Here is a 17,092-nt window from a genome sequence, read left to right on the forward strand (position 1 = left end):
AAAACACAGCACAGAAACCAACCCACAGAGTCTAATAAAGTCCAACATACAGGATAAAGCAGAAAAAAAGAAAAGCACCTGATTTAGGAGCAATTTCAAGCGTCCTGAAGTTTTCCTGAGTGAAAAATCTCGGGGATAAAGTCCTCTTGGCAATCTTGCTTTATCATTGCAAAGGAGACCCGGGCCTGGAGTGACAGCTGCTGTGCACTTTCTAAAGTGTCGTCATTCTAGACTGGCAGTGAGTACAGCTAACACCGTAACTGACTTTTCGTTGAGTGCTTCCAGCGTGCCAGGCGTTGTTCTGAGCCCTTTCTTGAGTTACCTTATTCATTTCTCAGCATCCTCTACTTAGTGGATACTGTTGACATCCTCACTTCATGGAGAGGAAGCTAGGGCACAGAGAGTTTAATTCACTTACCCAAGGTCCCACAGCTGGTAGGTGCCAGTATGAATCCACAGCCTTTGCTGTCACCCACAGCTAATGTGGTTTTAGAAGACATCATTCTTTATGATTAATTTTTTCCCTAACAGGGTGATCAGGGAATCCCAGGAGACAGAGGCCCACAAGGCGAACGGGGAAAACCAGGCCTTCCAGGCGTGAAGGGGGCCATAGGGCCTGTGGGGCCACCAGGAAGCAAAGGCTCCACGGGATCCCCCGGGCACCAAGGCCCTCCCGGCGATCCAGGTGCCCCCGGCTCTCTGGTAAGTGGCGCTGAGAGCTCCAGGAGCTCCTGGCTGGTATTGACACACAGCCCTTTTACCATGAAAGCAATCGTAATCCTTTCAAAATAAATACGATGAACCTAAAGTGGCTCTGAGAGGGTAGCAACAGCTGTCATTTATTTCAGACCCTCCACTAAGCCCTGACATACCTCCCCTCACTGGGTGCTCACAACTAACCTGGGAGGATGGGTAACCTTTGCATCTTACTGCTGCAGGTGCAGAAACTGAGAGCCGGCTTGTCCCAGGTGACAGTTAGTTCCTGGGTCAGACCCAGGTCTGACGGACTCCAAAGCCATGTTTTTAAATACTATCTGTAATGTCTCCTTACCCAACACAGGAAACACCAGTGTCTGTTTCATGGGAAAACTCCGTTTCATTGAATGTCAGAGCAAGTCTGCCCTGAGTAGTGCTTTGAAGAGGAAACCAGTTGGGCCAAGAAAGAGTGTTGGTTAAGGAAGGTGTATCTTTATTACTGTCCTCAGGGGGCATGGTGGATGACCATTCCACAGAAGAGCTTAACCTGAAAACGTCCGTGTGAGGAAGGGCATCCTGGAGTGAGGTCGGGGAGCTAAGGGCATGCCGTCCTCAGATAATCAGCCAACGCCAGATGTAGGGACGAATTGGGCATTCCCACAATCTTCACACTTCTTCACTTTCACCAGCTCTCCCTGAGCTCTGCTTGAATAACGCCTGTATAACAAGCTCTTAGCGCTGTGTCAGTGATTGGTATTAGATGCATTAATTAAGTTCATTTGTCCCATACACAGTGAAAATAAAATGTTGAAATAGGGCACTCTTGGAAATATTCCATCCTACAGAAATCCTCCCTTTCTGAGCCCATCATGTTGTCGTTAATGCCACACATGTGCCCCTGGCTAGAAACCACCACATACAGAGAAGAGTCACAAAATACTTTGAAACCCTAACCATCATGAAAAATAATCGCTCCCTTCTACAAATACCAAGGTGCTATAGTAAAAAATTACTATTACAAATGTTAGGTTCTTTGTCAAACTCATGCATATTTGTTTGTCAAGGGATTAAAATCTCAACTAACATCACCTCCTTCCCTTTACCATGTCCCACAGCATTTTCTATCAAAAAAAAAAATTGCTTTAAACATATGTGCTTGCGATGTGTAAGTTACAGAATAAACTTTACCATGAAACAGGTAAAGCTTAGTAAGCTGTATCCCATGCGTAAAATGTTTTAAAGAATAATCCAGCACACGTGGAGTCCTCTTCCTTTGAAGATATTTCAGTTAGATGTTGGCTTTACCAGCGTCCAGGGATTGGTTAGAAGTTAAATTGTTCCTGGGATATTAACATGATGATCAGACTGTTCAAATTCCATGACTTCAGAGCACGAAGTCGTAGGAAATGTCTGTCCTAACCGTGTGAAGCCATGTCTCTCCGCTGACCAGGAAACATGCTCATATCGCTGGCCATGACTCCAGCCCATAGATTTTACAGCAATTATGCACTTCAGCTTCTTCCTCAAATTTGATCAGAACAAAAGATATTTATTGCCTGATATACTGAATTGCCAAAGCATTTTGCTTGATAGATGCACCTCTCTGGAAGTTCAGGGGTGCAGCCCAACCCGGTATTTCTATTCTTGATTCATCCATGCTGTGCTCCATTTTAACAGAGATTTCTTTTCTCCTTCTTTAGGCTGATGCAGTTTCATTTGAAGAAATAAAGAAGTATATTAATCAAGAGGTTCTAAGGATTTTTGAAGGTTAGATTTGCTTGATAAACATTTCTGAATTTTTCGCCGATTCCCACCTCCTGTGCAGGTTGGAGAATTCCTTCAGCAGCAAGCTCAAAAGATGGTTGTGCCACGGCAACCTTGAGAGGCAACCCATTTTATGATGGAGCAGCTCTGTTGGGTAGAAAATTCTTCCCACGCTGAGTTAAATCTGCCTCCTTGTAGCTTCCTCTCGTCCCTCCTGGTCCGCTAAATAGCACAGGTCAAGGGTCTTGCTCTATTCCCGCGACAGCCCTTCGAGTATCTTTCAGCATCCGTGGGGCTTTCTCTTCCATGGAGTCAGTGTATCCAGCTCCTCCCCCATCATCACCCTTGAGAGATACTAAATCGTTCAGTGACCCTCATTCATCCAGGAGTACTTTGACCAGGGCTGAGGACAGTGTCTTTTGATCGAGACCAGGGCCAGCAAACTATGGCCCACCGGCCAAATCCGCCCGCCACCTGTTTTTGTATGGCCCACAAGCTGAGAATGGTTTTTACTTTTTGGGGGGCAGAGGATACATCTTTAAATGGTTTTTTAAAGTCAAAAGAATATTTCATGACGTGTGAAATGATCTGAAATTCAAATTTGTGTCCATAAGTAAAGTTTTTTGTAGCTCAGTCACACTCATTCCTTTCTGCATTTTCTCTGGCTGCTTTCATGCAAGGGAAGAGGACTAAGCAGCTGTGACAGGGACCACTCAGCCTGCAAAGCCAGAAATGCTTACTCTGACCCTTTTCAGAGAAAGTTCTCTGACCCCGATATAGACACCTCAACCATGCAGCCAAAGACGGCATTCCATCCTTTAGAAAAGCATCCATCTCACTCTGTTGATTCTTGACTAACCACCTTGGATCTTCCTTACATAAACTTGGTAAAATTAGGTGTTTTTCATTATACACTGTGTCTATTTTTAAAGTCCAACTGTGTGATTTTATGTTTCTCCTTACTAAATTTCAAGTGATTCGTATTCATATGTTGTCCCTACCTTGTGGAATGTTGTGTTGTAGGGCGAGTTGGCTGACCATCCTAACTTTGTGTCATCTCCAAGTTTTATAAGCATGTCATCATTCTAATGATTGATCGAAATGTTGAATCAAAAAGAGCCAAGAGTGAAGGAGTAGGCCTTTCTAAATGCCATTGTGTTCCTCCTCCCCCCGTAAAGAGTCTATTGACCTAATGTTTTAGTGAGCTCTGAGTCCTTAGAGTTGTCATCAAATCCACTCTACCTTTCTTTATCTGTTCACAAGGATAACGCATGATTTTGTCAAACGACTTGCTAGCATCAAGATCACTCCCCTCAGCTATGAACTGAACAAAGTGAGAATTATTTGTCTTCAGAAAATAAATCCACATTGGCTATCATGGTTCCCTTCTTTTGCAGAGCGTCCTTCTTTTTTTTTTTTTTTTTGTAAGATTTTATATTTTTCCTTTTTCTCCCCAAAGCCCCCTGGTACATAGTTGTATATTCTTCGTTGTGGGTCCTTCTAGTTGTGGCATGTGGGACGCCGCCTCAGCGTGGTTTGATGAGCAGTGCCATGTCCGTGCCCAGGATTCAAACCAATGAAATACTGGGCCACCTGCAGCGGAGCGCACGAACTTAACCACTCAGCCATGGGGCCAGCCCCCAGAGCGTCCTTCTTTACTACTTTGTTGAATTTTGCAAGGAGTGAGGTTACAAGGTACCCCAAGTTCATTGTGAATCCTTCTACCGCAAGCACAGAATTAGCAGCTCTCCAAGAAGCTCTGATTGTTTTAAGCAGTAATTAGTATTAGAGACCCAAATCTCAGTGCCTGAGTGCACATTATCTTATTTCACATGAGCACTGGAGGTAGAGCAGAGTGACACAGGGACTTTTAGCACTTCAGTGATAAAATAGAAAAAGGTGTTTCTCTAAAAATTCATAAAAGTTTATGGTGTTGATTTCAATTTACCTTGCTGTCTACTAAGTGTCTTTATTCGCTCTGACATGATAATTTATTAATACAATTTTCCACTCTTTTTTTTGAGCTATCAGTCTTTTCTTTATAGTTTTAATGTTGCCCTTAAATTTAGAAACCTCCTTTTCTTTTTGTTTTTTGACCTTTGAATCAAGCATCATGGAATAGGCTCCACACTTTGCAATACAAACATTCGCCCTCAACAAGTGTGCCTCAAGCACCAAGTGTCTGAAAAAGGAAAAGGCACTTTGAGCTCTCCAGGAGCCACTGAAGACTATAGAGGCAGAGGCAGGGCCAGCTGATTTGCAGGACTCAATGCAAAGTGGAAATGCAGGTGCCCTTCTTCAAAAAAGATCACGAATTATGAAACAGCCACAGCAGAACATTATACGGAGCGTAGGGCCTTCCGAGCCTGGGGCCCTGAGTGACTGCACAGGTGCCTGTCCATGGAGCCAGCCCTGGACACAGGACATCCAGGACCTCAGAGAGCATCCACAGCCTAACAGACCACAATCACCAAAAGGGAAATGCCAGCAAATTTCTGTCTTTGAATTGCAATCTAAAATTCCCTTGTATCTCTTAATTTCCATGGGCTCCAGGGTCAATTATCTTTTATCTCAGGCAGCTTAATGTTGACCTTCAATTCCTTAAAAGACTTTAGATAAAAACGTATATTAAATAGTTCACTAGTTAATTAGTCTAACTTTTTAAGGCTGGTTAAGAATACCAGAAAATAGAACCAAGCGCTATCAGAAAAATATGATGTGTTGAGACATGGGAAGTGTTCATTTTGAAAGCCCAGTGGACACTGGATGAAGGCATGGCCCTGGTGGCCTGCCCTGTGCATTCAGCAGGGAGAACTTGGCTCCTTCCACCTGCAGAAGGCTCCGTGCTGCCCGCTCCCAGGCCATTCTGTGGTTTTTCCGTGAACGGCTCTCTGCCTCCTGAGGAATCGGGTGCTCTCCACCTGTCTTGGGGCAGGCCCCGTGGCTTGTACTTTCTTGGCACCTCCTCTAAGTCTGTGAGCTCCCTTTCTGCACTCCTGCCCCAACTTTCCCTCTTGGAGTTGCTCCCTGCCTGCCAGGAAGCTGGCGGGTGCGGAGTCCTCCCAGGTCTCCTCTGGTTGCACCCCCATCTCTCCTACTGCCTCTCTCCGTCTCTTCCAGCCTGGCCAGGTCCAGATGAGTGGCCAGTGCTCCCTCAGAAGACACAGATGTCTTGACCTCAAGGCAATATTCTAAAGTAGCCACAAGGAGATTTTTTTTCCTGAGGTTTCTAGAGTCTGAGACTTCGAATTGATACTCTTCTCCTTTTATCTCTGCTGGCACCAGTCCAGCAAGACTGTCTTTTCCCAAACAAAATTGTACCTGATAGCCAGAATTTAGTATTTAGCACTTTAGTCCATTTGTCCCAAGATTATTCCAATTCAGTCCATTCAATTTTCCATTTACAAGTCACTTTTCCATGGCTTCTGAACACCATTTACAAAAAAGAAAAAAGAAAAGCTCCATTTTCACGAATCCTAGAGCGCCAAGGTCACAGTTCTCCTTTTCAGAAAGCATTCTCTGTAAAAGCAAAGGTTAAATTCCATGTGTTGAAACACTCACCGTGAAGAGCTGCACCCACGTGCTTCTCCTTTTCTCAGCCGTTTCACAGGAGAGCTGGGTCAGCGGCAACTGATGCTCGTCTCTGTGCCGTTCACCTCTGCACATCCACGGCCTCAGGAGCGGGTGTCTCCACTCATCACATCATGGACTTCCAGCGGGGGCTCGAGGGGGTCCTCAGGAGATCCTGCCCCACTTTATCACCCGAGGGGTCCACACTGGCTCCTCTAGTTAGAGCTGGACCAGGACCCAAAACTTGGGCTCTCCTCCTGGAGCTTTCCAACTCCCTTTGGGGATTCCCAGGTGACCCCACTGATACAGCACCTCCCACAGAGGCTATTCCCCAGGCCACCCAAGCCCTCCGTCAGCATCCTGATGCCCCATCCCAAACCTAGCCATGGTGAGGAAGGTGTTTTCCCACCAACCACAAGTCTGGGCTTCTGGTGGATTGCAATGCACAAGCATACACCCAATCTAAAGTTAGATTAAATTCCTAATTTGATTGGCCAACAGGTCAAATCCTTTTGCAAGCAAGGTGGCCACACAGAGTGGGGACAGATGCCATGTGTCTCAGCTTGGCTTCTTTTGGCTTTGTGAGGGCTTTGCAGCTGCCAGTGATGCTGCCCACACAAGTTAGGATCTTGCCAGATCTGAGAAGCTTCATTCTTGCTATAACATCACCCTCCTATGCTCGGCATTACATCACCGTGCAGGAGGAATTTACCAACCTGTGCAGGAATGTGGACACACATCCGGCTCTCTCAGTTCTTGAGACAAACTTGGAACCAACAAGACCAAACCTGCAACTGTGGGAGAGAAGGAAGGTTAGGGCTAAGTGTCCCTGAAGAATATTTCTGCCTCCAGATTTCTAATGTTTGGGAAAGCCCCTCTACCTATGTTTTCTCCATTTTTCCTACATGTGTTTCATAGACATGTGTGTGAACATGTGTGAATATGTATCATCCTGTTCTCTGGTTTAAAGGTTGCAATATTTTCACTTGGATCTTTACAACTAAGATATTACTTTATATTTATATATGTGTATACATATTTGTATATATACACATCATCTGATAAATACACGTATTGAAGATAGAAATATAATTTTTCAAAATATTTTCCACAGTGCAGTCTCCATTTCTTCCAGTTTGCTTGGTTCTGCTTCTTTGTTTTGGTCTGTCGTTCAACTTATAGGATTTCCTCAGGGCCAACAATCCTTGGCTGTCTGCTGATACAAAAGAGTGGGTGCTAAAAACTGATGGGCGGTTGTGAGTGAATGGTGGGGCTTGCCAACTGTAAGCTTCACTGTCGGGTGGTCTAGCTGTGCTTTTTACTTGAAAGACCCTCAGTTTCAGTGTCTTTAAGTCTTTCCTCTTATTTTGGCCAGATTTCCCCAGAGGAAACACTTCCATTTCCTGCCTGGCTGCCAGCATTTGGGGAGCGAAGTAGGAGACTAGGGCCTGGCCTCAGCTCCGAGCGTGTAAATGCTTGTTTATTCTCCTTGTTTTCAGAGGGAAGCCTGAGACTCAGTGGAGTCCGGGGCCCCCAGTGCAGAGACGATCTAATTACGCTTCTCAGCTAATAAACCTGCAGGCTTCGCTGGGCTTGCGTGGGGCCACTGCTAGCTGTATAGAACAGAGACAGGGATTCCCGAGATGACTTTTTCAACCAATTCTCACTTCAGGTCCCCCCTCCATCTCCACTTCCAGTGTAACTTGTACTGCAATTCTGAGACTTTGCAGGATGTTGTGGTTTGGACCAGGTTGTTTCTCTTCTAGCGTAGGGTTGGCTTTCCTGAGTCTGTTACGTCACCTGTCGCTCGGCTATCTGGTTCTCAGCCTCCCAAACTGTGTTCTGTTTCCTCCTTTCATATTCTGCCCATTCTTGTGGTGTTATGCCTTTAAAGCTATCTTACTGTTGTGTTACACGGATTCAGGAGGGAGTCAGAGCACACGCGTGTGTTCAATCCACCATCTGTACCCACAATAACATTTCAAAACAACATGCTTACAAAGCTGGCAGAGGGTTGAGCCAGAGATAAAGGGAGCAGTAAGAACCTTTGGGCCACGATTACCGCAAAAGGAATATGAATCCACCAAATGATTCTGTTGAGTTGACGGTTAAAATGAACTAGAAAGTAATTAAGATACAAAAGGAAATTATTCTTATATTTTTGCCCCTTGGGAGAGAACTGTATCTAATTTTGGCTTCCATATTTAATAGAGGTTTGAAAAGTCCTGGAATAGTGGAACCAAAAAGTGATTTACAAAACAAATTACCAAACCTGTGAGTAAAGGTTATTTAACCTGAAGGCTGAGGTAACAATACTATCAAATATATGACTGATTTCCCAAAGGAAGCACTCATTACTGACTCTGTTTCCATAATGGGCTAACAAAAGAAAATAAGTTGAAGCTGTACCAAGAAAAAGGGCAATTACGCCTTTGAATGGGCATTAGGAGAAAAAGATGAATTTCTCTCTTTGAAAATATTTACAAATTCTATCTGTGAAATAGAAGGTGGACATGGGCCAGATGACATCTGAATGTCCCTTCCTTCTCTGTGTGATATAGTTTTTCATCACTTTAATATTAATGTCTGCATTATATTAACGAGCCCATTCTCCAAAGAAGGCAAGCCGTTGGTCTTATTTGTCAGAATGACTGCTGTGGGTTTGCCTTGGCAGGCGGAACGTGTGTGTTTGGTTATGCAAGCTCCTATCGAACTCTTCAATTTCCTGCCTCATTCGAAAGCATAGCCAAAAACAGTTTAATTGACCAAAGATCCCTAAAAATAGAGGAAAGGCAATTAAGAATACAGGTCTTTACAAATCATTTAGAGGCTCAGAAACATTTTATTTTAAATTACAGACCATTAGAGCAGGGTTCAGAAGAAGTAATTACCCTTATGCTAAATGACTATTTCTGAGTGTATCTTGAAGCTAGATAATGTACAGCTAGATGTAATTATTTAAAAGAATATTCTATTTTTACTCAAAATATTAAAAATCACCCAAGCAAATCACCTGTAAATTCAATCCATATATTAAAGAGGAAAAATCAGTACTGTGAATATTTGCATTTAGACATTAAAGGTATTTGAAGAGATATGTCTCAAATTAAGGAAAATTGTACTGAAATATATATTTCTCTTTTAAGTGCAAAGCCACAAATAGTATGCAAAGTTTCAAACTGTGATCACTGAAGTTCATATTTGTTCATAAAAAACCCAGTTTATAATTTAATGTAATAAAGGTGTTATATCTACATTCAGTGTGATGATTTGCAAAATTGTAACTATACATTAATTGCAAATTTATTTTATCTATTGTTACTGGAAACAAATGTATTAACATCAACCAAACATGTGGCAGGTGGACAGTCAGGTAGTAAGTTTTACTGGAAGGGCAGTGATTTACTATCACTCTTAGCGATGATTCATAAGATCCCCATTGGTCTCCCACCATGACTGTCAATCAGTCTGCAGCCGGAGATCCTGGCCCTGTGGATGTTGGAATGTTTTCAGTCTGCTTGCTTTGTGATTTGAGAGGGTGAGTGGAGGGCGATCACTCTTGTGACAACTACAGCTAATACTCCACGTTTATTGGGGCTTTTCCCTTAATAATTCCATTTGAAAAAAATTTATTTTACTTTCTTAAGCAGTGTATGGACTACATTTTTTTAAACAAATTTTTTATTGAAAGCTCATTGAAAAATAGAATTTCGCTCGGGAGTAATTTGCTCTTTATCAGAAATTTGTAAAACATACATATCCGTTTAAGTGAAATGTGCCTTTACAGTTCAACTAAATGAACTAAAGTGAGTGGAAAGACTGGAGAAAATTGAAGCAATTCTTAATATGGTCTTTACGATTGGGCCTCTGTCTTTTCTAACTGAGCTATAGTTTCTAGAATGTTGTCTCCTTTGGTCCTTACTTGCAAAATAAACACTAATTTAATGAGTAAGAACATTTTCTGAAAGACTTGTCTGCACCAAACCTATGCTGAATTTTTCAAATTTAAGATTTATTTCTTATTACACACTGAATGTATCCTTGAAAAATTGTTAGTTTTACAGATGAAATTATTTGAATTTGCTTTTTGAAGAAAAATATGGGAAAAGAAGAAAAATGAAACAGTGTGGTTAATTTTTTTTGTCATGGAAAGGAGATGGCTTCTTCGAGTTTTCTATTTTAAATCTAGTTATGTGTTATATATATCTAGTTATTAGATTTGTTAAATGTGAGATATACAAAATATAAACACCATGCACGTTTAAATAAAAAAATCCATGGTATAGCATATTTATAACAGACTTTAGGTGAATTTGCATTAATGACTTAACCAAAATTAATTCCACAGAGTGGTAAAATATTGAACATGCTTTTGAGGTAAAATTTAACTGAACCACGGCCTATATGGAATTAATAACCAAGAATTCTATAATAATGTGTGTAATCCTGGAATGATTATTCAAAAAAGGAATTCTGAGAAGGAATGTCTTACAATTATATTATATACAGATTTCTAGTCATAAAATAAAGCTTACTAGCAGATAATCTTTACAGTATATGGGGCTTATAAGACGTGGATACTAGTTCTTATTGAAATGATCATCTCTTTCAGGCTCTCTTCATGATTCCTGAACAAGAGCACTTTAATGCAGAAAGGATAAAATGCCCAACGTAGGGCACTTACAGAGAATATTTAACTTAGTTAATAATATGTCTTGTTTAGGAATTTATTTGAGTGAAAATTCTTTTTTTTTAAGATTGACTCCTGAGCTAACAACTGTTGCCAATCTTTTTTTCTTTTTGCTTTTTCTCCCCAACTCCCACCACGGAAGCGTGGCCTGATGAGCGGTGCCGTGTCCACGCCCAGGATCCAAACCAGCAAAACCCTGGGCCGCTGAAGCAGAGCACACGAACTTAACCGCTCGGCCACAGGGCCAGCCCCATGAAAATTCTTATTTATATTTTCATATTTACATTTCCTTGAACTCCTCATTTTCCAGATCCTTTAAATTTCATGAGTTGTTAATACACCAATGTTCTATAATGTCTACTCACTTTTGTCCAAAAGCATTGTTGACTTAGTAATAAGTCTCTAGGTATTAATAGTTGCATGCCACCTATGAAGATATTCTCATGGCCTGACGACCGAGCTCACCTTGAGGAGGCCTCTTAAACAGTCCTCTGTTCCCTCCCAGACTCTTTCTTTAGGTCCCAGACAGAGAGTGCTGGGCTCCAGGCAGTTTGGGGGATGAAGAAAAGGGCAAGTGACAATGCTATGTTCCTTGAGAAGGCAGCATTGCTTATTTGGGAAGTATTCAATTCATAAAGGTCACATCACTCAACACTTACAAAAAATTTTTTTGACATTTTTAGATGTCCTGGATAATTTATCAACTGCCCGTAACTTATGTATTCTTAGTTTCAGCGTTTTCTTCAGGTCCACGGAAATGTAGAGAAACTTTTTGTTGTGTTCTCTCTGTCTACAACTGGAACTCAGTGAGGGCGTGCCCACCCGCACCAATGCTGAATTTTTTCTTTGGTCAAATTAGACATTCTTCCTACTAAAACCTTGGCTGAAAACTGGGACAGACTAACTGAAAATCGAACCAGAAAAACATAAATACTATTGAGGGTGTATAATAAGACATTTTCTTTAAAAAGCAAAAATGAGTTGTTGACGAAGGACAATATTTGCCCAGTATTGAAATTAAACAGTGAAATCATAATGGATATGAAACCAATGACCATCTTTTCGACAAGTAAACCTCTCTATTAATAATGCAGTTTTGTTCAAGGATGTGAAGGGTCACGTGCTGTATGAGTAATCTGTTGCTGCATACGAAAGTCCCTCAAAACTCCAGTGGCTTAAAACGACCACGTTTGTTATCTCACACTTTCTGCGGGTCAGGGACTTGTCGCTTAGTTGTGTGGTTCTGGCTCAAGGTCTTTAGGGAGGCTGCAGCCAGGATGACAGCCAGAGCTGGAGTCATCTGAAGGCTCGACTGGGGCTGGAAGTGCGCTTCCAGGTTCACTCACATGGCTGTGGCAGGTGGCTTCGGTGCGTCCCCGTGTGGGTCTCTCCATTGGACTACTTGAGTGTCTGCACTACTGGCAGCTGGCTTCCTCCAGAATGAGCAGTCTAAGAGAGAGGGCAGCCAGGAACCCATGATGCCTTTTACGACTTAGTCTCCCTAGTTGCACACTGTCAATTCTGATTTTTTTCTATTCGTTAGAAATGAAAAGTAAGTCCAGCCACACTCAAGAATAGGGGATTTTGGGGGCCAGCCCCGTGGCTAAGTGGTTAAGTTTGCACGCTCTGCTTTGGCAGCCCAGGATTTCATTGGTTCAGATCCTGGGCACAGACATGGCACTGCTATCAGGCCATGCTGAGGTGGCATCCCACATAGCAGGGCCAGAAGGACCTAAAACCAGAATATACAACTATGTACTGGGGGCTTTGAGGAGAAGAAGAAGAAGAAAAAAAAGAAGATTGGCAACAGATGTTAGCTCAGGGCCAATCTTTATTTTTAAAAAAAAAGAATTTAGGCTCCACTTAATTCCATTTGGAAGGAAGTGTCAGAGAATTTGTGAACATATTTTAAATCACCACACCACCATTCACAACATTGCTAGAAAGTGGCTTAAATTTCTTATTGAAACCATTTTTTACTGTGAATGTAAATCCTCTCCACATGTTATCACCAGGGGTTCATATGCTTCTAGGGTATTGCTCTGTCCACTAGGTCGGCTGCATCTCTGAGGTGCTGAAAATTCTCAGACCCTGTGATCAATAGGGCTGGTCTGCATCTGTGTTCATATAACTCTGTGTGACCCATTTTATTTGACCAATCAAGAAAACTCTCTCAGCATTTAGACCAGTTGGTAAATTAGATGTGCTTAAATTGAAAACCAAATAGCTTTTTTGTTGGATTTCAGGTAAAAAATATTTGGAAATTTTTGACAAAAAAGTATTTCCATAACATGATATTTTGTGTTCTCTTTCATCAATGAAGAGAGGATGGCTGTGTTCCTGTCCCAGCTCAAGCTACCCGCAGCAATGTTGGCCGCTCAGGCTCATGGGAGACCTGGGCCACCAGGAAAGGATGGGTTACCTGGGCCACCAGGAGACCCCGGACCCCAAGGTAAGTCTTCAAGTATAGTATTTGTTTACCAGTTCTTTAACGCTCAGTATTTATAACCTGCTAATCCTAGGTAAGGCAAGAAATAAATAAATATGTATATAAGTATATATACGTATACATAAAATGATTTGTTATAGAATATCTCGTTAATATTTGACATTCTAGAAGCAGGTTTTTAACTATTACCCTTTCAAATTTAAAGCTGATAATTATCTACTAATCTAAATGTATTTTAATAATAATATTTGTTACAGTAATGACAGCAATAATATGTGCTTATATATCACTATTATCTGGGAATCCCAGAGTTGTTTATGCCTCCCTATTGATGTAAGTAGAACAAGAATCACCATCTTAGCATCTTAAATAAACTGAGGAAAAAGTCTTGAGACATTACTGTAAGTAGTGATATGAGCCCAAAATATATTTTTTAGAAATTTTAGAATCTTTCTCCTTCAAACGGAGCTTGTGGATGGTAATTTTTTAATTTTTGAGTATTTCTCAAATGTTTCTAAAACTTTTAAAGCAAGACTTTACTTAAATTACCAAAAATGTTGTTCTACTGATGTCAGCTTGACAAGAGACGTGATCTTAGTATAGCTTGAGGAAATAAGCTGGCAAGGCCATTCTCTAGGAATATGCCTAGCAGTCAGCAACGGGGCCAAGGAGACCCTGGTTTGGAAGGTTCACAATTCCCACAAGGAAACAGTAAATCCAGTGAGCACATACGTGAAAGGTAAGACCAGGGAAACTGCTTTTCATGTGTTACCACAGAAGAACTCAAGGGCCCTCCTTGAAATAATCAAAAGCTTGTATAGACGAGAAAAAGAGAAAGTTAACACCAAAATTACACAGGAATATAGTCCAAAATGCCATACATGCAGAGAATGAATTTTCTCTCCCAACTGCACTTTCCTTCCTACAGCTTCTCTGTAACCTCAAGCCTCGTTTGCCATTGGAAGTGCCCCAAAGTGACCTCTGCGCCCTCCCTCACCTGAAGAGCAACAACTGTCCCCAGTCACAGGGTCTGTCAGGGTCCTAACTTGCGACGGAGACGGACAATGCTTGTGGTTAGTGAGCAGAGGGTAGAACAACAACGGGCAGATCTCTCTGTTCACCTAAACAGCAATTTATTCTCCCTTCCCTGGAGATCACAGAGGTTTGGCAGATAGGAGGAAGAAAAGGCGTAGAATCGGGTTGGCCTTCTGCTTGTACTCGGTTGTGTAGAGGGTGGTTAGTCATCGTCTTTCACTAGTCGGCTCTGTTCTGGGATCAGAGTCCATGAGCCTGCACGAAGAGCGGGAAAGCCCAACTGAAGACGCGAGGCCTCCAGCCACGAGAAGACCCAGGACTCTTAACACCAAGAGGAGAAACCCTGGACAGAAGCGTCATCCAGCCGCAGTCTGAGGACAGGAGCAATGGAAAGTCAGGGTATCCAGGAAAAGGGTTCTGGACCTGGAGTCACCTGTCCCTGCAAACGCCTGTCTCCGGGCTCGCTTCCCGGGTCAGGAGGCCATCTGGAAGGTCTCCATCAGAGGCAATGCGGAGTCAACAGTGTTCCTGAAGCTTTGGAAACAAGGCTTCTGTTCACCTCTCAATTTCCTTTCCGTTTTGCGCAGGATTTCATGGGTTTCACTTACTCTGCGAGGACATCTTATAAATTACTTCTATAAGTAGGAAGTAGAAAGCAGAAGCTGTTAGGACTTTTGGAGGCAATTCTTGAATTTCAAAGTCTTTCCTATAAAATTTCTAACTTTTTTCAAACCAACTTTTAGTAAAATTGACGAAGCTTTCGTCCCACCAGAGGGTCTCTGACAACAGACATATCTTGCCTGTAACTCAGTGAGGTGTCTCCTCAACTTTCACAGGATATCTCCTTTTCAGTATTTGTTAAATGCCAGAAATGCAGCAGAAAAATAAAACTTGCAAAATATGGGACTTGTCTTTAAGGAATATTGGCCCGTAGTGATGCTGTACTGATAATCCTGTCTAAAGGCACGAAGAAATCTTACTATAAAAAATAAAATGCGGGTCTGCTGGGTGGTCTTTGGTGCCTCCCCAGGAGTTCACAAAGGATGGAAGGGCTTTCCTCTGGAAGATAAGTAGACATGAAGTGCTCGGAAGATGAAGTTCTCATGTAACTTCAAAGCTTTGCTTCGCTAGATTTAAAAGTTTTTCCGAAAAGGAAAGAAGAAACGCGTATAAAACTTTTACCTGAGTGACCATGCAAACCTCAGCTGCTGTTGGTTGTTGGTCCTCACCACGACACAGTGACTGAGTCTGAGAGGAGGCTGAAGTGAGGATACAGCAGGGAAGGGAAACAGAGGCCGAGCATGGAGCATGGCGCGGGGTGGCGGCCCATGCATGGATTCTGCGTGATCGTGGCTCTTCTGAAATTTCTGAGACCTTTTTTTCAGGAAAAATATCCACTTTCATTTGAAATGAAGTGGTTTGGTTATAAGGATGCGCTATAGAATAAGTGCTTTCTTATCTTTCTATCTTTAGGGAAGGACAAAAATTTAAAGGGTCTCACAAGTTTCCTGTGCTTGTTCCGAGAAACAGGAGACGCAGAGAGCAAGGAGAAAGGTGACATGAGACTATGGGAAGCACATGGTTCAGGCGGAAAGGGAAGCCCTGCGCCTGCCCAGATTCTGATCACCAGATCTCGGGGACCCTGACCTCTTTGCAGCGAGAAGAGACCAGTATGATTCTGAGTTGGGTCACCTCGTTTGCATTTTTCCTAAATGCCCCAAAGAGGTGACTGTTGATGTCTTCTTTAAATTCAAAAGCCTTTCCAGACAGGTTTCAATTTTAACCATCCTTTGGGTCTCTGACCATTGCCTCCCAACCGTGTGCTAAGGGGCCCTTCGCTGGGGGTGCCCCCTTCCCTCCACGGGTCTGCGGTGTTGGCCTGAGTGTTCGTGCTGCGGGGTGAGGGAGAATGTGCCACATCAGGACCAGAGCACCCTCAGGAGCCTGATCCAGCTGGGTTCCCATGTAGGAATAAGAGAGGCGCGTTCTCCTAACAGACTTAGCCTCTTTGGCGAGTTTCACGAGAAAGAACTTCGTTTAAACTTTTTCCAAAGACAGCTGATTCTCCACCCTGGTGAAAACCCTGAAGAACGGACACCGCCTTTGAAAGCCCCATCCGTTTCAGAAAGGACCCCACACGCCACGTGGGTGTGGAGTTCCTAGGAGAAAGCATGCAGCCCTCCAGGGTGCCGTTGTCAGTTTTGGAAGAACAATATAGGGAATGGTTGTTCTTACCTTTAAACTTTTAAAGTTTAGCTGTCATTGGTTTATAGTGAAGGAAACCTTCTGTTATTCATAAGCCAGTGGCCTATAGGGTAGCTCGTGTGACTGATGTAGATTTGACCTTCAAATTTGTTAGCAGCAGGAACCGTAGGAAATGGGGTGCGTGTGTGTGTCAAAGTGACTGAAGGGCCCTGCTGTCAATTAGCAGGTGGAACTGGAAAGCCCAACAACTTGCCAGACCAGCCTTCCAGCCTTTTCCAAACTTCAGACGAGGCCTACCCTAAAGGGATGAAAAGCTTAATCCTAGGAAATGGGAAAGCTGTTCATGACTTTGTTAGCATTCCTGGCTGAGTTTTTCTGTGAAACAATTATAAAATGAGACCCTATGGCTTTATGGCGGCCTTCCTAGGAAATGAGCTGGGGTCTTTATTAGGAAATTTGAGAGAAAGTTCTCGTGTGCTTGTGCAGTTCAACAGCTGTATCTACTAATAGTAGGTAGTTATTAACCCAACGCACTGAGAGATCTGTACAAATAAATTACTGCATTTGACAGAAGTTTAAATGTTACCCTACCATACAGGTATACAAATTATTGTTTCTTGTTTTGTGATACCTAGGCACTGAAATCCATGCGGAATAATATATTTTTGCGTTATATTAAAACC

The 17,092-nt window shown here is 42.6% G+C and overlaps 1 protein-coding gene across 4 annotated transcripts in view; it reads left to right on the plus strand.

Moving 5' to 3' along the window:
* Positions 1–17,092, plus strand: part of COL19A1 (collagen type XIX alpha 1 chain) — a 312,975-nt gene that overhangs the window by 286,055 nt on the left and 9,828 nt on the right. For all 4 annotated transcript variants that reach the window (XM_023625139.2, XM_070245772.1, XM_070245771.1 and 1 more), the window contains 3 exons: positions 532–702; positions 2,397–2,463; positions 13,044–13,172. In XM_023625139.2, the coding sequence (XP_023480907.2) occupies positions 532–702; positions 2,397–2,463; positions 13,044–13,172 (367 nt within the window). The remainder of the gene's footprint in view (positions 1–531; positions 703–2,396; positions 2,464–13,043; positions 13,173–17,092) is intronic.

The sequence above is a fragment of the Equus caballus genome, chromosome 20 (assembly GCF_041296265.1).
Source record: "Equus caballus isolate H_3958 breed thoroughbred chromosome 20, TB-T2T, whole genome shotgun sequence".
NCBI classification, from domain to species: Eukaryota; Metazoa; Chordata; class Mammalia; order Perissodactyla; family Equidae; genus Equus; species Equus caballus.